We start from the raw sequence: 26,931 nt of genomic DNA, 5'->3' as shown, positions 1-26,931 counted from the left end.
AAAAAAATAAATAGCTATAATTGGTATTACACTTTGAAAATAAGAACAAAACGATGCTGATCGATTTCGCATTCATAATGGAACGATGTTTAATAATGGAACGCAGAGCGTTCTATTTTGTAACAAATTGATAGACGAGAAGTTGCTCGACAAATTATATCGACGAATCAGAGTATTAGTTATTTTTATTTATTTATTAAATAGGTTATTTAACAGGTTACAAAATAGGCCAGCAACGCAACTTAGTTTAGCATGAGAATATTTTTACCCGAAGGAGTTATGGTCTGCCCAAACAGTTCTTAAATGAAATAAGCTCGCGAAACTTGTGCGGCAAATTAACATGGGTATATGACATTAATTAGAGACTCGTTAATAGTCGAACATTTATTAGAACTTGCTTTACCCTCTGCAGTGTAACAACAAGTCCGACGAGGATTTTATGAAAAATCTACGGAATATCAGTGCGTTATTCGTTTCCTCTACATCGAAATAAAATTTAAATTCCTCTATCATCAAATTTTCTGCACGAAACTACAAGAAGATATAAGAAAAGCCAAAATTGTCGCGTTCTATTGATGAAACTATTAAAAAAGAAGAAGCATCGACCAACGTAGCTGCGAAAGAAATTGCACTGCAAGGGATTCAAGCTTGTCTGAACGACTCGAGTTCTTCGCGAGGTTACAGTTAACCGAACGACTGTAAAAGAGATTTTCCAAATAATTCGAACGCGTACGAGAAACGACGCATTCTGAGGGAGTCTACTGCATCCGGACGGTATTTCACCTCGAAGGAGTCGGTCCGAACAATTTGCGTAACAAACCGAGCTCGAAAAACTCGGATAAACAGACGAAAGTTCTCGAACAGAGTAAACATCGTCCGCAGGGCGACAGATTTTGGGAACGCGTATCCCGGAAATCTGCCGGTTGCTCGGAATTTATGAACAAGGATGTACGTATAACAGTTTTCGTTTGGGTAGTTTAAATTGTCAGTTTTGCTTCCGCTTCCGTTGCGCCAAGTTAGAAGTAGTTGCTCGAAGTCCCGTCGGAGTCTAACCAACGGAACGGTAGAAACTGCGGTACGCAAACGGGTGGGTGCGATATTGATGCAGCCTGTAGAAGAGGGTTGCGATGGTAGGCGTCGCGAACGTTTCTGCTCCTCTCTTCCCTAAGCTCGTCAGGCGAAGGGTTTCGCAGGAAGTCAGCCGGTTGCGTAATAAATCGCCGTTAAGCGCTCGGAAACGTCTGGCGTAGATCATAGTTTCCCGACGGGGGTGATGCAGAGATCTGGGAGCATTAAAATATCAGTTTCTAGTCGCACGTTTCTTCGTCTAAACGCTTAACGCGGACGGCTCGCGTAAATTCACGTTTTTCCATTCTGGCTTTCTAAGACGGGCCACGTGGATTTTTGCTTGAGTTTTTATTAATACTTTATCGATACTTTATTTCTATTTTATTAATAATTTATTAATGTTTTATCAACGCTTTATTAATATTTTATTAATACTTTATTCATAGTTTATTCATATTTTATTAATGCTAGACATGTGAATAAATAACTTTGTAAAATCTTATCAATAATAGTGTTGATTTAATAAAACTGCAATGCCCGGAAAACCGAGAAAGACGGAGGAAAAACGATCCATCTGTTAAGTGTTAATTCTAGCTTTTTTACCTTCACGGGATCGGCATATTTCCAATCGAAAGTTAAATTCTTCTCGTAAAAAATGCCTGAATATACGAAACCTGTCTATAGGGTAATAAATTTGCAGGTGAAAAATTAAACGATTCAAATGAAATGTTCCTCTGAAGATTAATATTCACAGTTAAATGCTGCATTTAGAAAATTCATTGGATGCGAGTGTACAATAAGAAGCTTTTAAGAAAGGGTTGAAAGTTATAAATAAATTGCAGGCCTTTATGTAAACGCCTATTATCATAGGTTATTTTATAAAAATTACAAGCAGGGGCGTATTTCCTTGACCGATTAATAAAATTCGAAAGGGTAAAGATAAAATAAAAATATTGCTATGTTTCGTTAGCTTATACGTTCATTTGCATTTGATAAATTTGCATATACATGTCGCATAATGCGTAAAGCTCTGTAATCTGATCACAAATATTGGGGAACTATGGCGGAGATCTTGCTTGCGATACGGGGATGTTTTCAAGTACAGGATGATTCTGAATTTGTGTTGCAAAACATATTTATCGTTACCATAATATTATTGTTTCCATTTATTACAATATTACGTTGTTCTTTTTAATTATTGCACAATGATATTACTATTTCATTTATTATCACTATATGTACATTTATTCGTACACATATTTAGTCACAATAATTAATTCGACGTAGACTGCTAAAATTATTATACCAGTGCTAGTGCAATACTATATCATAATAATAATAATAATAATAATAGTAATAATAATAATAATAATAATAATAATAATAATATGTAATGCTAATGCAATACTAATATAAAAGTGATCGATAATATCTTCCTCTTATTAAAGATTCCATATTCTATAAAGTAGTTCAAGACTCGACTAGTTGAATAGAAAAAAAATAGCATCGAACCTTATACATTATCGGAAATAATTACATAAAAAGTCTTCACTTTCGTTTAACCAGTGTTTCGTTTATTCTCTGATATGTCACGGAATTGTGTCAGTTTATAACGCAAATAAACGTTTTATAATTGTCGATATCTGGAAACAGAAAATGGTTGAAGTACTCCAAGAATATACATATAGAGGTTAATGATCAGAGAGACATGACATGTACGGATTTAGGTGAAACCGTTTCTGATGGAAGGTTAAATGGTCAGGGGTTGTTTACGATGCGTCCCAATTTCTTACTTTAGATAGACATTTTGACATATTCTTCGGAGTAAGACGATCAAAAGCTAATTTAATTCGCGGACGGCCGTGGCTGGGTCTATTTTGGCCAGGGGTTATAAACGTTCAGCCTAAATTCTAATTTTTTATGTCCAATAAGTTCGATAAAAGGAGTAACGTTGATCTCGACGAAGTTGTTGCTGGAAATATGTTACAAATAAAATTGATACGCGAGTACTTGAATTAATCGAGCTACGGTTGTTTTTTTCCCAAGAAATATAATAAGTAAGTACATATATTATTATATCTGCAAAAAATCTTCGATCAATCTCTAATTTTATTTTATGCGTTGTTCTAAAAATTGCAACTTCGTCAGAAAGTTATATTAAAGTTTTGCGCTCCATCTCGGTGATACTTAGAAAAATATATAATCGAATAGTTTATCAACCCCCATTTGATATTCAGAAAATCAAGGTTATTTAATATGTAATGTTTTGTACGCATTGCGACAATAAACGGTAGCAAGAATTTCGATATATGCGTAGACAGAAATGAAATGTTTTTCAAAAAACCATATTCATATGGTATTTACTTTTAATTTTTCATTATATACGAAGAAATATACAATAAATTCTCCCGAATTTTCCTTCGGCTTGTAAACAAACGTGGACAATTTGGCAAGAGGGGATATTTTTGCTTGCAAGCTGAAGGAAAATTTAAGGAGAATTTACTGTATTTCGAAATAATTTCCGTTCACAAATTTCAAGACTCTTATTCAAATTATTGCTAACAAAAGTGGCCGAAAGTCTCGTGGCTGTCGCGTAATCGATGGTTATCCGTTTGATTAGACTTGCGAACAATAATGGACCTGGTACTTAAAGTGATTGCATCTCCGGTGTTTCGTAATCGGTATCGATAAACATTAATTTATTCGCGTCAAATTGTGGGGAAAGCTGGGAAATGTTGCGACGCCGGTTTATAATCATCCTGTACAGCACTCAACGGCAGTATTTATTAAGTACCAAAACGGGATAAGACCGCAGGTCAATTTGCGTAGCTCAGAATGCCTGGGTAGCATGTAATTATGGTTCACGGATAAATTAGACAGCGCACGATCTACGAGCAGTGATCGCGAGTACAGTTTTCAGAATGTCAAGGGTCTTCGTTGAATTTATCGCGTCGAATTAACCGGTTATCGTGCATTCAAGCGCGGCCGGCGTTATCGCCGTAATTGATTCGAATTTGTTGAGCGTGTGTTATACGCTTAACGAATTTGTTATTTAAAAGCGTAATCATCGAAATGAATACGTGCCGTAACGGCAACGTTGGGATAAGCTGTGCCCTGTACAGGCCGTTCAGAAACATCGAAACCGAATATGTTTTAACCTGTCGCGGCCACCGAAAGCGAACGATCCAACTTTTAATGAAACTTAAATGCGCAGAGGTCAAAGTTTAATTAGCGACTCCATCAAAATTTCACTTGTATTTCCACTTTCGTGGATTAATTTCTCCCAAAGTGAATACGTATGGGGCGAGTCATCTAACATTTAGAGTCTGGTTTTAATGATACGAGGAAATGTCCGAGGAAGAATTCGTTTGCGTCAAAGGGCTAATTATTTCAATGGAGAACATTTAAGGGTCATATTTTCGGATTACGATCTTGGCTGATAAAAAGACAAATTCAGTTACGTATAATACGTTCTCCTTCGAGCGACGTTGATTTTTTGCATATTATTTAATGTGTCACATTAGTGTATCAAAGAATACGTTTAAAACGACAACTGTTGATAGTAAAACAGTTTTATAACGCTTCGCGATGAATATTCTAGATTAGTTAATATTTCGAGGAAGAGCAATGAGATTGTTAAACAAATTGTCACGTGTATTAATGTTGGAAGGAAACGTTTGTTGCATCGAGTGAAGTTTCATACGATATGGCTATTGCTCGTTTCATTCGAAAATGTTACATTTTAGCATACTTAGAATTAGTTTAGAATATAATATTCTTGTATACAGGATGTCCTATAATTATGTTAACAATCGGGTCCTGAGGTCGTTCGAAGCAACTTTTTCCTCAACGAAAATGCGATCCGCTGCTTTGTTTACGAGTTATCGACGAAAAGCAGTGATCAATGAGAGGCGAGCTCGGCCGTCTCGCGTCAGCCGAGCCAACCAGCGGTGGAAGCCCTGGGCCGCCGATTGGCTCGGCCGCCTAGCGCTAGGCGAGCTCGCCTCTGATTGGCCAGTGTTTTTCGTTGATAACTCGTAAACGAAGCCGCGGATCGCATTTTCGCTAAGGAAAAAGTTCCTTCAAATAACCTCAGGAATCAGCGTTTCCAGTTGTTAATGTAATTATGCGACACCATATACAATATTATCATCGTAATAAAGAGAAGAGTAAGAGAAGATAATTACAGATAGTTAAATTTTTCTTTTTAGTGACTAGAACACTAAACACTCTGCGCACAAGTAACTTCGTTCTTCTTAAAAATTTCGATACACGTGACTTCGAGAATAATAATAATAATCGGTCCTCGGAATCGAACGTACTTGTTTGCTCGGACATTCGAAGTGACTCGTCCTCCGTATCCGTAACAATTTACCCCGATGTTTCTACATTCGCTTGTGCTGGAATAAAAAAAAACGACCGTCATCGAAGTCGAAAAGATCGATTTCATCTTGACCGGTCAGCTAAACTCCCGGCGAGAGAAGCGGTAAACTCTCGGAGATTTTCGAGTTCATTTCTATCCGGAGGGTTGATTAATGCGTCGGGCACAGTTCGCCGGACAATTTAATCATAAATCTTTCAAGCAACGTGTACGGGAATTCGTTGATCGCTCGCGTCTAATGGACAACGAGCGCGTAACACGGGTTTCCTTTTAAGAGCACGCATATCGGCTCGATCGAAGGTAGAAAAACTTCGACGACGATGCTGTCGGTAAGCTCATTAGACATCGTAGAGACGCAAAACGCTAGAGAGATCCGGGACCGGCCGGCCGTTTTCTCATTCGAATTGTCCACGGGACTGGAACGAAAGAAAGAAAGTCTCGAAAAGCAAAATAATAAAAAAAAAAATACAAAAAAAATAAGGCAGAGAAAAGAAAAGCGACGAAAACCATAAACTAGACGACAAAAAAAACAAGTAGAAACGAAAGAAAAAAAAAAGAAAAGTGACGTTGATCGATGTGGATTAGAGAGACGGTAGAGACGGTGCATTGTCGAGAAACACGATTAACCATATCCCCACCGATGTCTATCTTTCCGAAAGACCCCGAGAACACGGAAGCGGCGGATCTGCAGAGGAAGCTGGAAATGCTGAACAACATGATGGACCAGGGAGCACGAGCCGAACAGGCACGACGACAGATATTGTACAATATAGGCCACTGTAAGTACACGCCAAGTTACAGTTTAAGTGGCTGCTGTTTTATTCGAATACTCTCTAACACGAGAGGAATGGCCCGATCAATTGCTATTCTCGACTCGGCCACTCGTGCGCGCCGTAGCTTGCGCTAATTTCAGTTACATTTTTTTCGCCATGCTGCGTCGGTAACGTGCACACGAGATCATCGGAATAATGAGAATTTTCGTAGCAAGTCTTCATCGCTTCATTTTTCGTTTCTCAAGCTTTTCCTTCGTTAACTTCCACTGACGATCTTCGCGCGTCCGTTACCACCGAACGCGACGTTCACGGTCGCTTATTTTCCACGAAAATTGTCAAATTGATTTCGCGAACCTCGACACGTAAAATCATATCGCACAGAGGCCAATGAACAGGAAGCATGTACGAAACTTTCGTTTTCTAAATTATTTGAATATTTCGCGAAAGAAGCACGCTTAACGAAGCATTTCAAATAACGAATGATCAATGAACGTGTTCTGGGAGTATTCTGGCCTAGAATTTTGGGAAAATCGATCTTTTTATACTTATAGAAACGAGTGTTTCCCGAGACGTGTTTCGCAAAAGGATTTGTTTTCATTTGTAATAGTAGTGAGAATTACACGAACGAAAGCATGTCGTCGTAAAAGCATTATTTATTTAACGAATGGCAACGAGAGAAAACTCAGGAAGTACGTGATTTTATGTTTCTTTATGATTAATAAACAATTCGTAATTTAATGTTTACATATTTACTTTACTAGTTATAATATTTTAATTCTGACTCGGTTCTACACCAGTGTCTCAACGAATGCATAAATAATGATTGTATTAGAATGGATCGTTGACGAATAAATTAGATAACTTGTCGTTCGTAAATCAAAGTACCAATTCGCTCTAACGTGTTTTGTACAGAAACAACGTCTCTTTCATCGTGTGAAAAACGACGCCAAATAAAATGAAGATTTAGTAAGAAAATTCTGGTTACTCACCGAACATCTCGCATTCGTTCGAAGCTTGCCAGTTTCTCGAATCTCGTATCGGCCGTTGAGAAGTATTCACGCTTACATTAACAAAGCATATCACAGTGTTCGTAGTTTTCTCTTGTAACGGGCTTCGGTATTGTAATACCTCTTGCTTAGCCTTTTTATTTGATCGAGTACGGTACGCCGTGTACGAACGCCATTTCTAAAAATAAAAGCTCGCAGCTCGCGATTTAGACGTTCGAGTGAACGATGGGGCACGAAATTTTCACGTACCACGGGAAGAGACCGGGAACCAGTCGTTTGGGATTCGCGCGAAACACCAAACAATAGGAGATCTCCGGGAAACAGGAGATTTTCTTTCTTTGGCTACCTTATTTTCGAATATCTTGATTCGCTCTCTTATCGCGCGTTAATTTTAGCGTGAAACATTTAAATGCGGCACGGAAATATCGCAGGAGCGCGTGCAAGAGAGCCGTTAAACACGTCTTACGTTACTTTCGCGAAGAAGTGTAGTCGAATGAATATATTCATGGCGTCGCGATAATCATTTCGCGGCGCGTTTTACTCGCGTTTTCCGAAACAATCTCGCCCGCTGGCCGGCTGTTTCCGCGGCGCGGCGGCGCGGTCGGTTTTTCGCGTTCAAAGATCGATTCGCAGCCGGGCCACGGTGTGTGTGTTTTTTTTTCTTCGTTATCGGCGCGATCAGCGAGCATTAGAGTGCTCCGCGCGATTGCAATTGCATTATCCATGGGTCATGCGCGCGAACATTCTCATCCGACAATCGCAGAGCACAAAACGCCGTTTCTATAGTCGTTATCGACCGGCGAATGATTATCCGTTGATAACTTACTCCCCTCCCCCCACATTGTCTTCCACCCCCTCGTCACCCCAAAGATCTCTCGTCATCGATGATCACGTCTACGACCCTAGCATGGTAACAGTTCGACAGTGCTACCCTCTTGTTTGCGCAAACGAAAGAACTTCCATCGATCTACTATTTTCGTTTCCGTTCGCTCCGATTGTACGATACATCTCCATTATTCCCCGACGAAAATGTTCAATTCCGCCCCACCCCCCTCCCAGCCCCATCGACACGACGAGTATTATGCCTAGATGTTATCAGACTCGCATGGACATTAACTATTTCTGTCTATACTCCCGCTGTTGCACTCTGTTTCCAATATCGACCAATTCCACAGCTCGAGACAGAGAAACAATTCGAATCGAAACGCCGCGGATCCAGACGATCGATGCTCGCGTGAGAAATCGTAACGATGCCCGTTGCTCCATCCCCTTTTTCACCTGTACGCGGGTCGGGCAGATCTCCCGAAATTCTAGATGAAATTCCGCGCGATTATCGGGGCCGGTTGTCACCGCGGCGTCGACGATGTCGTGTTTTCGTCGACTCGCGTGCGTTTAATTTGATGGGGCGCGACAGCGATTTTGCGAGCGAAATGGAGTCTCCGTCGACGACACCGGTTAGCCAGTTATTTTTTCTTTTCGTAGGGCGCGGGAGGGGACGCGCCTCCCCGGTGATCAACTTTGTTGCCGTAATAACGTGAAATTTTAATTGACTTTCAGCCGGTTACTCGGAGGATTCGGACTATACGTCGGACCTGAATTATCCAGTAGGCGGACAAGGTGCAAACAGCTCGGCTTCCCAGTTCCGTACCGCTGCCAACCAATTGGCCACCCCTCAAAGATCCCTCGAGACCTCGAGAGAAAATAGCTACGAGAGGGACGATCATCAGGTATTAATTCATCGATGACTCCTTTATTCGTTGATCAGCGGGCCGTCGTTGCCGCTTCCAACGGCAGCGCCGGGGTTCGACGACTTTTATCAACGAAAACCGTTCGACTCGACTGCGAGTCTCCGGGACGCGCGCGTTCACCCTTTTGCGTGCTTCAACCCTTGAGTGGACTCTCGGCGTGCACTTGGAAAATACAAGTTAATCGATATGCAGGCTGCCCGGTGCAATTGTTTTTTGATTCTAACGACGCATTTGTGAGAACTTGTTCGGTTAATTTACACGTTTTCAGGAACATATTACGATTAGGATCTTGTATACTTTTTACAAGAATGGATCGGCGATGTTTGGAACAATGGAAATGTTAAAAGAATTTAGGGACGTCTGTGTATTTGTTTTCTATGTGCTGGAGTTGTTAAAGAAATTTAGCGCGTTTTTATAATTCTTGACAATCGGTGATTATAAGTCGCGATTATTCCAAGGAATAATTGTAGGAACAAAAAATCGGGAACGCGTCGTTTCGAAGTCCCCGGTGAATCGCGGGGGTTAACTCGTGCCGCGCATTAATCTATGCACGGTAAACTTCGTCTTTAAAAGATAGTAAACACAGCTTACGACGACCTAGTGCGTAGTAAACACAACGGCACAGTAAACACAGCTTGTGTAAACAGATCAGATAAATATCGCCATTCTACCCCCACGCTGCTGTATCGAAGCAAAAACTGGCGCATTGGTATTCCACGTTTTTGTTATAACCTTTAAATAAAACATGCCTGCCCCCGCGTATATATATATATAATACATTTTTCTTACTTTTGTTTGGCAAACGTATCGTCATTGCTCGCCGTCGAAAACCCTGTCCAGCCTGGACAAATATAAAAATTCATCTGACAGAAGTATAAAAATGTTACACAAATACATCGATGTACGATATTGTGTTTCCAGCACATTGAGAATTCACAGGGATGAAAACGATTTATTTATAAATCGACGATTTTAAATGGAAACGATCGATCATTGAACGACAGCCGAGACTTATTCTAAATTCCTATTATTATCTGAACTTGTTCAATAAGGTGTCGATATTTACAAATTGCAAATTTACATTTTACAAAGTTATCCGCCACACGGAAGATGTGAAAAATATATTTTTCTTATCGTGGCTCTAATAGTTTGATGATAGCATTTTCATATTCAAACTTCATTTGTTCATTAACGTCTGTTACGAACGTATAGAGATTCTGATATTAATAATAATAAGCTGATAAAACTATGCAATATTTTAATAAAATCGAGGAAAACCTGTAAGAATCTGGATATCTTTTTCGGACAATATAACATAAATGCATAAATCTATTATTTGTCCAAAGTTGTTTTATACTCTTTCACAATACTTTCCTTAACGCTTTATCTACAGACGACGCCTTCTGGCGTCAAATTAAATGCCATCTTCCGTTATGGACGACGACGTTTGATGTAAAATTGAGTATCGCTTTCTACCATTGTATCGTCTATTCTTCTCGTCTTATGTCACAACTGAATCGACCAAGTATTAAAACAATGCCGGCTCGATGTTGCCCGTAGAAATGTCTGGAACGCGTTCGGTGTATAACGAATTCTTATCGATAGAAGAATTTTCGAGTATCCGGGGAAGAGGCGTCTAATTGAATCGGAGGTGCTATCGAGCGGGCAGAGAGTAATTGGAAAATGTGTGATTAGATTCCAGCCACGGTTGGGGGACGACTGGCACCGAGTGGATACGGAAGTTATGGTGGATCGGGCCACAGTCCTCGTTATGACGAACCGTATCCCGAAGAGGGTCCACCGCAAAGGTATTCTCAGTCTCAGCACGCTTCAGAATCTTCCGAGCCACTCTTCTACAATAGTAGACCAAGACACTATAAGGAATACAGGTATTTGACATTTACCAACCTTTCGAACACCGAGTACTAACACACAGAGCGATCAGTATAGATTGACACACGTTACAAAGAAATAGAAACAATTCTGTCACAATGAAACATTTCAACTCTCTCTCTCTCTCTTTGACTCTCTTTCTCCTCCACTTCTGTCTCTCTGCATCGCGAAACTATCGTTTCGATATAATTTGTACGATCGTTTGGAAGGTAACGAACACAGGGCCGTGCATTATAGTCAGCCGCAATCTTTTCTTCCTGTTTTCAATGTGTTGTTTCCGTTTGCTATACGCGATCGCGATACGCAGATCCGATCGCGTTAATCTGTTGCACAGCCCTGACCGCGAAATCGCGACGTACTTGACGAAAATTGTTTATGGTTTTTTGCTTGATTCAGACGACGGAAGCACACGTGGGATTACGAGGACAGGTACGAATAAGTACCCCAGCAAAGCTTCGTGAGAAAGTTCTACGATTTATCATCGCATTGCTCAAGTTTAGATCACACACGACTCATCTTGCATTTTGTTCATTAGCGCGCCACACTTTTTTAGCTCGATCTTGCGTCTTTCTGCACTAGTCGAAGTAGACTTAACGCGCAGTTACGTTTACCACACGCAAACTTGATCACTAAGCCGAATGTTCTAGCAATAATCGTTTTTTACGAAACGGCACGCTCCGCCGATTCCGATCACCTTGGAACATTTTATGCAACTCAGCGTTTTGGGTAACTTACACGAAGTTGTGCCGAATGATATGTTTTAAATGGATCTCGGAATTTTATGCAAAATACATAATTTCTTAATCGATTGTAAGAAATAAAAGTAAAATAAAAATCTGTTCTTATTTTTAATAACTTCGGCAAATCAATGAGAATGTTAAAACATTCTTAAGTTCTTCCATCGTCCTCATTTTTTGTTACTTCACCTATGGAATTTTAACATGAATGCATAAAATTCGTAATTCGGTTATAACATATTTTCTTAGAATATAATGAAGATACAACATTCTACGATTCTCATATCGAAGAACTAATTCAATATCTAATCTCTAATTTAAAAATACCTAACTTAGTAAAACAAAATTATACTGTGAACATTAATTAGTCAAAGGTAACCATGAGATCAAACGAAGTTATAACAAATCAGTTCTTGTCGCAGAGCAATGCACTATGGCGACATTCGACGTTCCACGAAACGTGTGTTCGTTTCGGTTCATCTTCGAAAACTACGTTGTGTACAATGTTCATAAACGAATCAAACCTGGTTTCATCATTAGATTTGACTGCTAGAGGATGTAAATATTTCCGTAGCATTTAATCATCGGTCGTAAAATTTATTTCGTTGATCCGGACGCTGGGACAAAACACGGCGCTCAAAACATAAAGCGTGCTCGGCGAGAAACCAGAGCCAATATTCCACGATACGAAGCCCGCGAAGAACATTGCGTTAGATATACAGCAGAAATTTTATTTCGCCGAAAATACGACTTTAATTCGCGTGTACTCATATTTCTCGATATACCGGTTGCAATTCGCCCAGCTCTACGCTTTAACGTAATGCGGATTAGAATTCCTATTCTCTTTATTTGGAATGAAACTTCACGTGGAAATTTTTACTCTCGAATTAAAATCGAGCAGGAATATGAGCAAAAGCAAATTTACTCACGACGTTGACTTCAAGATCATCGAAATCGGCGAGGCGTGTTCTTTTGTAAATAATTATCGGAACATTCGACGTGTACCTTTCGTTGATCGATATTCTCACGCACAATATACAAGAGCATTCTAGTATTTCAAGACCGAACAGTTATCGAATCGTGAACATGATGATTTTGATTCTAAAAAACGTGTATATTTATTCTAAAGTCGGATAATTCCGATCCAAAAATTCCAAGATGGCAGATTCAGTCTGGACAAATCCGAGATTCCAAAATGCTCAGAAATACAAGAAACTCTATTTAAACCAACCTGGAATAGGTAGATTCTCGTCTATCGAAGGTAATCTTACTTAGAGGGACTAATTTGAAAACATAATCTTTGGGCATCTTTAATCTCGAAATTTAATCATCACTTTATTCCCTGTTTTGAAACCAGAGCATAACCTTGAAGGCTGTAAAATTCAAGAACTCAAAATCAATCGGGAGTTCGAAATCATCAAACTCGAGAACTTAAATTGTAGATGAGATCAGGATTCTTTAGATTTCCTGAATCGAGGACTACAGACTCGAGTCTTTGATTTTAGAGCATCCTAGTCTCCTGGAACCTAGAATGGATCTAAAGTGTCCATATGATCTCTCGGTACTAGATCCGCATCATTTCAATTTTACAGCCTAACCTTGAAGGCTGTAAAATTCAAGAACTCAAAATCAATCGAGAGCTCGAAATCATCAAACTCGAGAACTTAAATTGTAGATGAGATCAGGATTCTTTAGATTTCCTGAATCGAGGACTACAGACTCGAGTCTTTAATTTTAGAGCATCCTAGTCTCCTGGAACCTAGAATGGATCTAAAGTGTCCATATGATCTCTCGGTACTAGATCCGCATCGTTTCAATTTTACAGCCTAACCTTGAAGACTGTAAAATTCAAGAACTCAAAATCAATCGAGAGCTCGAAATCATCAAACTCGAGAACTTAAATTGTAGATGAGATCAGGATTCTTTAGATTTCCTGAATCGAGGACTACAGACTCGAGTCTTTGATTTTAGGGCATCCTAGTCTCCTGGAACCTAGAATGGATCTAAAGTGTCCATATGATCTCTCGGTACTAGAGATCCGCATCATTTCAATTTTACAGCCTAACCTTGAAGGCTGTAAAATTCAAGAACTCAAAATCAATCGAGAGCTCGAAATCATCAAACTCGAGAACTTAAATTGTAGATGAGATCAGGATTCTTTAGATTTCCTGAATCGAGGACTACAGACTCGAGTCTTTGATTTTAGAGCATCCTAGTCTCCTGGAACCTAGAATGGATCTAAAGTGTCCACATGATCTCTCGGTACTAGAGATCCGCGTCATTTCGTCCAATATGATAGCCAAATCTTATTTTGATTCAAATGTACAGCTTTGTTACCATATTAGTCGGAGGAATACTTGTCTATCGATTCTGGGCTGGTCCTAATCAAGTTTATCAGTCCCGGTTTGGTGCGGTTAGTCCTTGAATTGACTTGATTTGCATTCGTCGGCTCTGAATTACCCCAATCCGAGCCTTTCCACGCTGAATTACCAGAATTTAGCGATGTCGGCTCCTATATTGTATAGATTTGAATCTGTCATTGATGGATTGGTCGGAGTCCATCGATTCCGAGCCTAACTCTCCGCGTTCGATTGATCCATCCGAACAGGAACAGAAGCACTACTCTGTAATTCGGGAATCGAGGAGAACGACGCTTCGTTCATTTTCTCGAATCCCGTCGCAATCGCGTGCGAGTCGGAATACAGTAATGTCTCTCTAATTGACGCTCGGATTGTCCAGAAAGATGGACAATTTGGGAAGAGAAGATACGATTATTCGAGCCTTGCAGCTTGTTTTTTTTACAGTTGTTGACAATTCGTAACGAAAACAATGAACCGCAGGATCGAATAATTATTATTCAAGCCTTGCGGCTCGTTTTTATAATCACCGATCATCAACAATTATAAAAACGACAAGGCTGCAATATTCGTATCTCCTCTTCCTAAATTGTCCATCTTTGTGGACAACCCGAGCGTCAATTAGAGAGACGTTACTGTATCGGGCAAAAATGACGTTTAGGGGACCTCCAACGAACCACCTTCGAATTAGTCGAGATAGATTAGTCGAATTAGTCCGAACAGAGTCGCGGATCGAGTTTCGCTACTCGATGAAAAATGACTTTGGTAGAAGTAATGAAACTCGGCAATAAATAATCAAATACGGTGCTCGTCGCGTAATTCGGTCTTGGCAGAATTCCGCGTGTCGGCGAATATAACAGAAATCTCACGGGATTCCAAGATAAACGTACCACCCTGTGGACGAATGTCGCGGTCATCGGAGGAGAGTCCTCCGAACAGTATTTTGACCAAACATCGTAAAGTTTCGCCGGAGTCGGCGTTAATCAGTCGAGCGACGTTCCTCGATGGTTCCGTCTAGACCACGTTCTATCGCTGCTGGATCGCCTCGTGCTCATACTTTCGAGCGAAGTCACAAAGCAAACGGGGAGATCGTTCACAGGCATTTGAGCTTCGCTTCGGAATAGATAGGCGGCGAGAATAGACGGGAAAGTAGAGCGTCGCCATTAAAATAACAACTCGTGTTCAATGTATCAAAGAGAAAAATGCACTGAACATCCGCAGGTAGTTGCATGGCGCAGTCACTGTCTCCGCGGTGTTCACGGGAACTCCGTAGGAGTGACTTTTTTAATCAACCACGTCACGTTCCCAGCGAACATCTTCATTTGTCTCGGATCATTTCATCTGCGCTTTTGTGAACTCGAACTCGATCGCCGCGACTTTACTTCAACCGTGTCTCGTCGTTTCAGCCAAGACGGCTGGTACAGCGAGGGCTACGAGTATCACGGCAGCACCAGAGTCGACGAGACAAGGATCTACAGCGACACCGAGTACTATCCGAGCACCACGACTTCCATACGAAGAGGTAGAATACCGTTTAAATATATTCCATGTTCCACTCGATTACCCTTTCCACCGAATCAAATCGAAATAGAGAACGCTGAGATTCCGTAGCTCCGAAAGGAAACTTCGTAACTTAAATTGTGAACGTTATACTACGAAACGATTACTAAATCCTCGATAAAAACTAAGGTTTTACCTGTCGGTGACTATTTTGATCAATGGACTGCAGATCTTTGATGCAACACATAGAATTCTCATCCTTTCTTGAATAATCTCGGTGACTAATACACGAATATTCTTAATCTTCTCATTGTTTTAAAGCGCGCGTAATTCTCTCTGTCACAAATGCATAAAATTCGCTGTCTGGAAACTAGTAATTGGGTATCCCTCGATCAATCTCTTATCCTTTAATCAAATTATTTAGAGCAACATACTTTCTTCGTTTCTTCTGAAATTGTCACTCGAAAGAACATCGTTCATTTTCTCCTGGATATAATGCGATGCAAATAGTCGAAAATTTCGAAATAATGCCGCTAGCAGGTAGTAGATAATTGTTTTGTCAAAATGCAAATAAGGGAAACATTCTAGTCTGAAATTAAAAAATTGTTACCACGAAAATAAAACAAAGATGCTATTCATTTTAGAATCTTAAGTATACAATAAATGCATAACGATCTACAGTCCGATTATGACAAACAGTTGTATATCGTATCTTCGTTCGATTAAGAGAATTGGATACGTTGTGATTAAACTGTTATTGTTCCTGGAAAATAGTCAGCCGTTAACACGTTCCGTGCCACGTGTACCATCGATGGTACACGCTTGCATGTTTACTTAGTGAACTGAACAAATTGTTTACAAGAAATTTAGAACCGAAGAATCAATTTCCACCGCAAGAATGGGCGTTGATAAGTTTTTGTTACGTTGTTATGTGTACGAGAATTAATAATTGCACGTAATACATCAAGTTTTAGTAAAATATCAAAGTGTGAAGATTCGAGTAAAAAAAGCTCGGCACGGAACGTGTTAAACGACTATCTCGAGGGATACCCGAAAGATAAAAGTTGCGCACCATTGCGTCCATTTTCTTTCCCATCGTGGTAACCATAAATCTTTCGTATGCGTACAGGTCCTCACAGACGGCCGTCTCTGGAAAGACAGATGACTTTATACGATGATCATTCTTACTACGCAGACGGGTACAGTAGCGACGGCAGGGTGGGCAAGATGAGCGCCACGTATCCAGAATGCGAAACGGACATCAGATACAATAAGTACTACGATAGCATCACGGGCTACACTTATCAAGATGAAAGGCAAGTGTCTCGAACGTTACTTGGTTTTCACCCTTTCGCTACGGGCGGGTTCTCCGCCGCGGTACTTTCGCTGAACGGAGCGCCGCGACATCACTGCACGCTACGCGACGCCGATCGTCAGCGGGAGTACCGCGGCGGAGAACCCAAGCTGCTTGAATGTTTACGAACGAAAAAATTGTCATCCAAAGGATATTTATAAATAAAGGGTATTCCAGGGTATTTTATAACGTCTTAGCATGCGCTCTTTAATTTACAGTATGAGAGGAAATAACATTATGCAATATAATGCATCTTACGGAGGGCCACTATAGCGGCCCGTAGTACCTCAGTGGCATCTTATGGAAGGCCACTATAGTGGCCCGTAGTAGCGAAAGGGTCAACGACAGTAGTAGAAGGGTATTCCAGAGAATTTATAACGTTTTAGCATGCGCTTTTTAATTTATAGTATGAGAGGAAATAAAACATTATGCAATATAGTGCATCGTATGGAAGGCCACTATAGTGGCCCGTAGTACCTCAGTGGAATTTTATGGAGCGCCACTATAGTGGCCCGTAGTACCTCAGTGGCATCTTATGGAAGGCCACTATAGTGGCCCGTAGTAGCGAAAGGGTCAACGACAGTAGTAGAAGGGTATTCCAGAGAATTTATAACATCTTAGCATGCGCTCTTTAATTTATATTATGAGAGGAAATAAAACATTATGCAATATAGTGCATCGTATGGAAGGCCACTATAGTGGCCCGTAGTAGCGAAAGGGTCAACGACAGTAGTAGAAGGGTATTCCAGAGAATTTATAACGTTTTAACATGCACTCTTTAATTTATAGTATGAGAGGAAATAAAACATTATGCAATATAGTGCATCGTATGGAAGGCCACTATAGTGGCCCGTAGTAGCGAAAGGGTCAACGACAGTAGTAGAAGGGTATTCCAGAGAATTTATAACGTCTTAGCATGCGCTCTTTAATTTATAGTATGAGAGGAAATAAAAAACATTATGCAATATAGTGCATCTTATGGAGGGCCACTATAGTGGTCCGTAGTGGCGAAAGGGTTAAATTCGATGGAATACGTACGACTTATTTGTATTGTATAACGTATAATTTTACAATATTTTTATGTTCTGTTCGCCGCCAGGTATGGTCAAGACGACGAAGATAGACAGTGGGACAGCGGAGGGAAGTGGTATTTAGGAACTAGTACCTATTACGAGAATAAACGGAATAGAAAAACGCTTCCACAGAGGCCTGCATCTAGCATCGGTATTCATCGACCCGATTATAGACCAACAGTCACCAGACAGCGGAGTTACGAATCGGACGAACTCAATTACAGGTATCTGTCATGGAGAACTTCATCATTTCTTACGTAATAGGTATAGTTTAAGGTACAGTTAAGAGCTTGATGCGTTCAGATCGATTCTTAGTATCTGCTGCTTCGTGATTACTTTAATTCATTTACTTCAGATATTACGCGAACAATACGCGTATCTAAAATTCATCAACGTTCTACAAACTGTTGGTACTCTTTGATTTATCGTATATAATTAACTTTGTATAACAAAAGACACAATAGACGAAAGGAAGCGTCTCTCATATAAATGAATTCACATTCAAAGTTATTATTAAACAGTGTAGACTGCGGTACCATTGTTTCTAAAATTCGTATTCAAACAGTGCAAGTTGATGTCTTATTTAATTGGATAAAATCTCCAACGATCTTTTATTATCCTTGAGTACGGTGTAATTTAAAAAAGAGTGAAGTATCTGGAAACCTTTTTTTAAATTTTATTTAAAAAATGGACTCTTTTTTTCGTCGTACCGAATGGCACTTTAACACTCACAGTATCGACAATTAAAGTTCCTTATTTTATATTTCTCGTCAAGTTTATAAGAGCGGATTCGATGCAACTGTAATTGCCATACGCACAAAATGAACGAATTTTTTTACTTATTATATTAGTCTTATTTTCATAGTTTACAGCACTGAAATTCTGCTTAAATAATTCCCGTATAATATTGGAAAGCGTCCGATCTTATCTTCGGTGAAACGATAGGACCATCTATCGTTTCGCCTAACATTTACCTAAAATTCTGTCGACCGTAGTATAAGACATTTAACAAATAAACGGATAAAGCAAAAGAAACTGATCCCATCGAGTGCACGATAATAACAAAAGAATTAATTTGTTGCAGCAGTAGTCACAGTAGTCGTCGTCGGAAGCCGCTTCAGCCGCAGCAACGGCCGCCGTCTCGTCAGGAAGGTACGGGCAAGAAGCTGCCGCCGACGCCGACGAAGCCGAGCAACGTGATTATCAGTCGTAAACTTGTCTCCCTACCTGCTACGCCGAGCAGGCAACTGCCAAAGACTAGAACGCCCTCCGAGGAGAGCTACTACAAGTCTGACTACAACGAGGACTATAATTACGCTTATCGCAGCCAAGACAACTTACCTCAGGAAACCTACATTGACAGCGTGTACACCGAGCAGAGCGGTTACAGTCAGGTACACCCGTCTGCGAAGACCCAGTACGCGGAGGAGAGCCAATTCGGGTCCAGTTACGCGCCTCAAGTGGACGACCAGTATAGTCGTTCGTATCAGGAGCCGCCTACCCAAGACACGTACGATCAGACGTACGCGGAGAACTCGTACACGGACGAGTACCAAACGCCTTACGTTCAGCCAAACACTCAGGTTTACTCGGATACGTATCAGGACATGACATATCCGAACGCCAGCCAGCCGAACGATCAGTATACTAGCCAGTTGAACGATCAATACGCGAAGCCCGGGGTCCACGACAATTACCCGACGATGGGATACGAGCAGAACAACGTCCAGTATCAGGACACGAAGAAGACGTACGCGTACAAAGAGGAACCGTATCAGGAACCGTACGAGGAGTACAGCGCGTCCGCGCCGTCGAGCGTGTACGATCAGAACAACGTGACCAACGCGTACAACCAGTACCCGGCCGAGAATTACGACTCGCAGTACAACATCAACACGTCGACGGGCTATCAGAACACCTATCCGGAAACGTACAATCAGCAGGACACGTACAACCAACAGGAGTCTTACAAGGACACGTACAATCAGCAAGAGTCTTACAAGGACACCTACAATCAGCAGGAGCCCTACAAGGATGGTTACAATCAGCAGGAGCCGTACAAGGACGCTTATAATCAGCAGGAGAGTTACAAGGACACGTATAATCAGCAGGAGAGTTACAAGGACACGTATAATCAGCAGGAGAGTTACAAGGACACGTACAATCAGCAGGAGGCGTACAAAGATACTTACAGCCAGCAGGAAGCAGTGTACAAGGACGCGTACAACCAACAGGAAGCGTACAAGGACGCTTACAACCAGCAGGAAGCGTACAAGGACGCTTACAACCAGCAGGACGCTTACGACACGTACAACCAGCAGGACACCTACAAGGAGGCTTACAGCAAACAGGACGCTTACGGCCAGCAAGACGTGTACAAGGATGCTTACAATCAACAGGAGGCGTACAAGGATACCTACAACCAGCAAGACGCCTACAAGGACACTTACAATCAACAGGATGCTTACAAAGACACGTACAATCAACAAGATACCTACAAAGATACTTACAACCAACAGGACGCCTACAGCCAACAGGACACTTACAACCAACAGGACGGCTACAGTCAAGAAGACGCGTACAAGCAGGTGCCGGTCACGACTCAAAGCAGTTACGACGACAGTTACGGCAAAGACAAGGACTACGTCGATTACCAGACGCCGTACAGCGAAGCGGATACCGTCAGCACGACGTACAAGAACGAGTATCAGGAACCCTATCAGGACTATCAGCAACCTTACGAGGAGCCTTACCAAGATTCCTACCAAGGTTCCTTCGAGGACTCCTACAAAGAGAGTCCAGCCGCCAGCACGGAGAGAAGACTGAGCGAGGTGCCGGAGTTGTCGGTGACCACGCCGAGGGGTCAGACCAGGACCAACGGCTACCATTCCGGCGATTCGGACTACTATTACACTTCCCAGGAGAGCCAGGACGCGTCGTCGGTCGCTCCGACCAGAAGGAAGAAGCTCGCGAAGCAGGAACCGAGCCCGCTGCTCCAGCAGCACTCTCTGGAGTCCAGGGAAGACGGGCTGAACGAGCCCATAGAAACTGCCATCGGTAGCGTCCAACCCAAGCTAGGAATCGTCGAGTATCCTGCGGTCAGCGACTCGGTTCCTGCCGCTCCCGTTCTGTTGGACACCCCGGCGACCACCGTGGTGCAGTCCGTGACGTCCATGGTGAACCACGTGGCGGCGAATCACGCCACCAGGGTGACCGTGCAGGCGATGGTGCACACGACCACCACGGCTAACGGCAAGCGACTGGTCAGAACGGACTCGTACCAGGAAGAGGTGATCGAGGACGAGGAGTACCCGGAGATCGTACCGAAAGAGCCGCAGAGGAAAGACTCGCAGCTGTCGCATCACAGCCAGCTCAGCCAGCATTCGCAGATCAGCCAACACTCGCAGAAACCGAAACTCACCAGAGGAGACTCGTACGCTTCCGATCACTTCCCCGACGAGGCGTACGGCAGGAGGGACTCCTACGGCCAGCAGGCCAGGAAGGACTCGTTCTCCTCGGCCACCCAGGAAGGATTCAAACCGCCGCTTACCAGGACAGACTCGTACCAGAAGAGGGGCAGCTATGCCCAGAGCTTCACCACACCTCAGCCCATCTCCAGGGCTGAGAGCTACCAGCGTGGATATTTCAAAGACCAGGAGTCCATCGAGGAACCGGAAGTTCCTATAGGCACCGCGGTTAGCGACGAATTTAAGATGAGAGAGGATTCTATGGAGAGGTAATTTAAGCATCATAATGTCCGCGTAATCGATTTAGACTGCGAACTGCGGGAACAGTGATCGAAGCAGGGCTCAGGGGTCGCATCGATCTTTTGTTAGAGTTATCGAGTAGAGGAAAGATACGCGGAAGAAGTTTTCTAACAATCGAAAGATCGTCGCTTACTATAGTAATGTCTCTCTAATTGACGCTCAGATTGTCCACGAAAGTGGACAATTTACGTAGAGAAGATACAATTATTCGATCCTTGCGGTTCATTTTCATAGTTACGAATTGTCAACGACTATAAAAGCGAGCAGCAAGGCTCGAACAATCGTATCGCCTCTTTCCAAATTGTCCATTTTTGTAGACAATCTGAGCGTCGGTAAGGGAGACGTTACTGTATAGCAGAATTATGTTCGGTATTTTTTGAAACGAATCTTTGCTGCTTCGAAGCTTTGCTATTGCAAGGCGCAGCGTTTTACGTACAATTGTGTAAAACGCGTGGAAGAGCACGAGGAAGAAAATACATTGACACGAATGAAATTATTGCTTTTAAAGATACGAACGAGAGGATGAAACGATACTTCGTGGGTCTCGAGAGGGTTCGTTAGTGGACACGTTCAAGACTACACCACCGATGTCTCATACCGACAGCCCACGCGGTAAGACGATAGTCACGATGTATAAGCATCGTGTCTGATTTATTGCAAAGAGTAACCAATGCTTCTCGGACTTTTACCGCAGTTTCTAATTAATTGCATCGAAGAGAGTTTAATAGCATCTGGACCCTTGCATGCTTGCAGATATCGTCAAAATACCTTATAAATATAGTTCTCAGCCTATGCAAAAATACAAATCTTTATCATCGATCGTTGCAAGCAGTGTTTATAAATACAGTAAATTCTCCTAACTCGTTTTTTCTACTGCTTGTAAACGAAAATTGGGAAGAGGGGATATGATTATTCGAGCGTCGGCATCGCTGGTTGTCAACAACTATAAAAACGAGCCGCGAGGCTCGAGTAATCGTATCTCCTCTTCCCAAATTATACATTTTTGTTTACAAGCTGAGAAACAATTTAGAAGAATTTACTGTAGATGATGTTGAAAATATTGAAAATATTAGAAATAGAATAGAAATAATAGAAATATTGAAAATAATCAATCCATTCGATCGATATTGTTTTCGTCGAGAAGCGTTTGTATTGCTATAGCACGTGCTAAGTGTCCAAATAATATATATTCTCCTAAATAAACAATTTAGGAGAATTTACTGCATATAATGTTGGCAATACTGTTATAGCAAATGTTATTTGATATGGAATTTGTGATTACAATCGAACAAGTTCGGTAGAAGAAGTCTGAGCACCGTTGCAATTGATAAACTCTAGCCTAAATCTGTTTGAGTTCTTTAACCGTTCGAGTCCCAGCGATTATTCAGAAAACACGGTCGAAAAATGCCGAACAGCGTGATAGCGCTCGTTTTAATTGATTGCGAAGAGAATCAAGCGGCGCGATAGCGCTCGTCGAGATTGACGAACAAAACAAAAAGAAAGAAAAGAGAAAGAAGCAGCTGCTTGGGACTCGAACGATTAAACAAAAACATGCTAATAAATGCACACAGAAATATTGAAAATAATCGAACCATTCGATCGATATTGATTTCGTCGAGAAGCGTTTGTATTGCTATAGCACGTGTCCAAATAATATATATTCTCCTAAATAAACAATTTAGGAGAATTTACTGTAGATAATGTTGACAATACTGTTATAGCAAATGTTATTTGATATGGAATTTGTGATTACAATTGAACAAATTCGGTAAAAGAAGTCTGAGCACCGTTGCAATTGATAAACACTAGCCTAAATCTGTTCGAGTTCTTTAAACAAAAACATGTTAATAAATGCGAACAGAAATATTGAAAATTATCAGTCCATTCGATCGATATTGATTTAATCGAGAAGCGCATGTATTGCTGTAGCACGTGCTAAGTGTCCAAATACAGTAATGTCTCCCTAACTGATGCTCAGGTTCCGCACAAAAATGGACAATTTGGGAAGAGGAGATACGATTATTCGAGCCTCGCGGCTCGTTATTATAATTGTTAATGATTCGTAATTATAAAAATTTACTGCAAGGCTCGAATAATCGTATCTCCTCTTCCCAAATTGTCCATTTCTGTGGACAATCTAGGCGTCAATTAGAGAGACATTACTGTACGTATGAACGGTAGCACGCGCGGAGATCGTCGAAAGTATACGATGTGCGTTGTTTATCTGTTTGCGAACAGGGAGTATAACGAAGCAGGAGTCGTTAGAAGAAAGCGTTCAGATGGACACTCCGCCGAGGAGTCCACCGGAACCACCGCCAGACGAAGAACTTCTGGAGATGGTCGGTGTTGCACCAGTGCCTACGCAACTGAAGGAACGACCAGAGATGACAGCGAAGCAACGGTGGCATTGGGCGTATAATCAAATTGTCATGCAGCTGCGGGTGAGTAATGAATGCAAATAAAATTTCATTTTATAGTTTACCTCGGCGAGCAGCTGATGCTTCGATGAAGAAACGTTATGCGAATGAGTGTAGACCGCAAACGTTCATGCGTATTCCATGTGTCGTAGACGGTCTCCGCGAAAGGAGGACTTAATGGAATTATTATTAATTATCTATGCTAATCATTTTATCGTTTCCCGAATGGCACTTGAGACCACGTCGGTAGATTTCTTTTACGTGCCTTGTCGGAGAAAACATGCGGAGCGAATTGAGAAGAATAAAATAAAACTGCAAAGAATGCAGTTTTGTCTGCAGTATTGTCTGTAAATAACGCATTTAATTTTCGGGGTTTGACGAAAACCCGATTACAATTGTAAAACAATTATAAAACAGTTTCTTTCTATTTTACTTTAAAATACCAGATTCAGGTCAGAGACCGTAGACTTTGTTGCGTGCGTTGTTCTCCAAGATCCAGTTTCCGTTCACCTATTTATCGATTACCAATTCGACAATGCTATAAAATGAATGCAACATATTGCAAACGAGATGGCAGCAGATAAATTGTAATACCGTGTTCGATCGCAGCCAAAAGACGCCTGAAAAACGCTATCAAACGTTTCAGTCGTCTGCGATTATCGAACAGGAATTGTTAGCTGGGATGATTGAATCGAATAAAACTAATTGGCTATCGGATTAGAACGTTAGTCAACGACCTCACGGCGGCGACCTTCCGAAAAATGCGGCGTCGGATGCCGGCGACCCGCATTTCTCTGTCAGTCCTTCGCAGATACAACACTGGCCTTGTCAATCATTACCTTCACGGCGTATCGATTCGTCACGTACGGTTGTCACGGCAGAGACTGCACCTACGGGTTCGCCCGTGTTATCACCTGTATAACGTGTCATTCATCGCCAATTGCAAGGTCGCTACGAGTCCGTTGATCTCTCGCTCCCGCTTCAGCGGAAGATCTCAATTACCGGTTCCTTCGGCAGAATTCACGCGCAACAGCTCCGCGAAACAAGCTCGTTCGAACATAAATCATTTCGAAAATGTGATCTCGAAATTTTACGATATTTTTGGAGACGTTCGAAACCGGTTCTCGATTTCCTTTCTTTGCGCGCGCGCACTGTGGAGCTTCTAAGCTTTGAAATGAGTTCACTGCTGTTTTCACGAATACAACGAGTGTACGAGGAACACCGAAAGCATCGGAAATACAGGGTGTCCCAAAAATGTCTCGCAATCGGGAAATGGCGGGTTCCTCGGATCATTTGGAGCAACTTCTTCCTTTACAAAAATGTTCTCCGAGGCACCGTTAACGAGTTATTAACGAAAAACAGTGACCAATGTGAGGCGAGCTCGGCTGGCGCGAGGCGGCCGGGCCAACAGCGTCAGCGGTCGAGCGGTCGAATCCCAGTTTCGCTGATTGGCTCGGCCGCCTAGCGCCAGCTGAGCTCGCCTCTCATTGGTCACTGTTTTTCGTTAATAACTCGTTAATGGTGCCTCGGAGAAAATTTTTGTAAAGGAAAAAGTTGCTTCAAATGACCTGAGGAACCCACCACTTTCGGACTGCGAGACATTTTTGAGACACCCTACAGGGTGTATATAAGAAGAGTTAACCGTATAAGAATATTGTTGCGAATCACTCCGTTTCTCTCGCGTCGCAGCATTTTATTTACAATAAAGAATAGAAACTATAATACAACTCAGCACAATTATATTTCAGATCTTTCAATTTTTCGATTGTCTGCTGGTAACACTCTTCCGTGGCAACCTCTATCTTTCATTAGTTTTTTAAGGAGTTGCTCGCAACAGGGCAGTTTCACATTACAGCGACTTGATTTAGACAAGTCGCCGTAACAATATTTTATTGAGTATAAATAAAATTATCGAATAGAGAAAGTGAATTTTTCTACACAATTTCGAGAGCATAATTTCGCGGCCAGGAATCTTAAGCAGACAATGCTGACTTATTCGACGGTCGAATTTACACGGTTGATCATCTCTCCCTTACATTTAAGTACATCAGTAATTCCGGCTGCATGAAAGTTTCATCCCGATTCACCGATCGATCGGATACACGTCGGTTTAACGAACGATTCTCGGTGTACGAGCACGGCGAATCCCGAGCGAGCATTAGTCATTAACTATTACGCTCGTCCTAGAAAACCGAGGCGTACGAGCTTATAAATAACGTATAAAACACCGTGGTATCGCGTCGGAAAATAAAGGTCCCGTTGTTATCTTTATGAGCCATTGGCGTTGTACAATGAATGTTCATTAAAGTTTCATCGCGGACTGCTGTGAGAAAGAAAAAAAAAACGAGATTACGTGTGCGGGCTCGCGGAGTGGGGCACGCGAGTCCTCGGGCACGTGAAGGGAAAAAAGAAAATAGCCGAGCGGATCGCGAGCTCGTTCAGAGCTCGTTCGAGCGCGTTCCGGCGCGCGGATCGCGATTGTTCAGCAGGGACGGCAGCGGGGAAAAAAATTGTATAATTTGGGGAATCGAAGAAGGAGATTCCCGAGCGGCCGAAGCGGGACGTTATCGGGCCTCGGCTCGCGTCACCTTGAAAATGGCCCGTCGTTGCGACGAGTGCGGGATTAACAGGGGCCGACACGGAACTTCCATTAACGCAACCTTGTCGCCCAATTGCGACGCCCTAAGTACGCACCTGGCGCGCTACTGGGAGCCGTCCCAGTCGATTAACATCGGAGGAACTTGCCCCTGAGATGGAAAATGTAAATTCGTTGGCCCGACGCGTGCGGGAATTATCGGCGGTACGTGCTCGACGGTCCACTGCCGATTCGACGCTATCGATTGGAGAGATTACGAT

At 42.0% G+C, this 26,931-nt stretch overlaps 1 protein-coding gene across 10 annotated transcripts in view; it reads left to right on the top strand.

The window, feature by feature from the left end:
* unc-13 overlaps window positions 1-26,931 on the top strand; it is a 646,812-nt gene that overhangs the window by 160,440 nt on the left and 459,441 nt on the right. For 6 of the 10 annotated variants that reach the window (XM_076520791.1, XM_076520789.1, XM_076520788.1 and 3 more), the window contains 10 exons: window positions 6,109-6,228; window positions 8,787-8,956; window positions 10,673-10,866; window positions 11,267-11,299; window positions 15,371-15,486; window positions 16,594-16,780; window positions 17,918-18,115; window positions 18,976-21,627; window positions 22,167-22,270; window positions 23,897-24,099. In XM_076520791.1, the coding sequence (XP_076376906.1) occupies window positions 6,109-6,228; window positions 8,787-8,956; window positions 10,673-10,866; window positions 11,267-11,299; window positions 15,371-15,486; window positions 16,594-16,780; window positions 17,918-18,115; window positions 18,976-21,627; window positions 22,167-22,270; window positions 23,897-24,099 (3,977 nt within the window). The remainder of the gene's footprint in view (window positions 1-6,108; window positions 6,229-8,786; window positions 8,957-10,672; window positions 10,867-11,266; window positions 11,300-15,370; window positions 15,487-16,593; window positions 16,781-17,917; window positions 18,116-18,975; window positions 21,628-22,166; window positions 22,271-23,896; window positions 24,100-26,931) is intronic. The other 4 variants (XM_076520790.1, XM_076520795.1, XM_076520786.1 and 1 more) reach the window with 3 other exon arrangements.

Source organism: Megalopta genalis, chromosome 4 (genome assembly GCF_051020955.1).
Source record: "Megalopta genalis isolate 19385.01 chromosome 4, iyMegGena1_principal, whole genome shotgun sequence".
Taxonomy (NCBI): Eukaryota; Metazoa; Arthropoda; class Insecta; order Hymenoptera; family Halictidae; genus Megalopta; species Megalopta genalis.
Note: the sequence above shows the minus strand (reverse complement) of the source record. Positions and strands in the feature narration are given on the sequence as shown.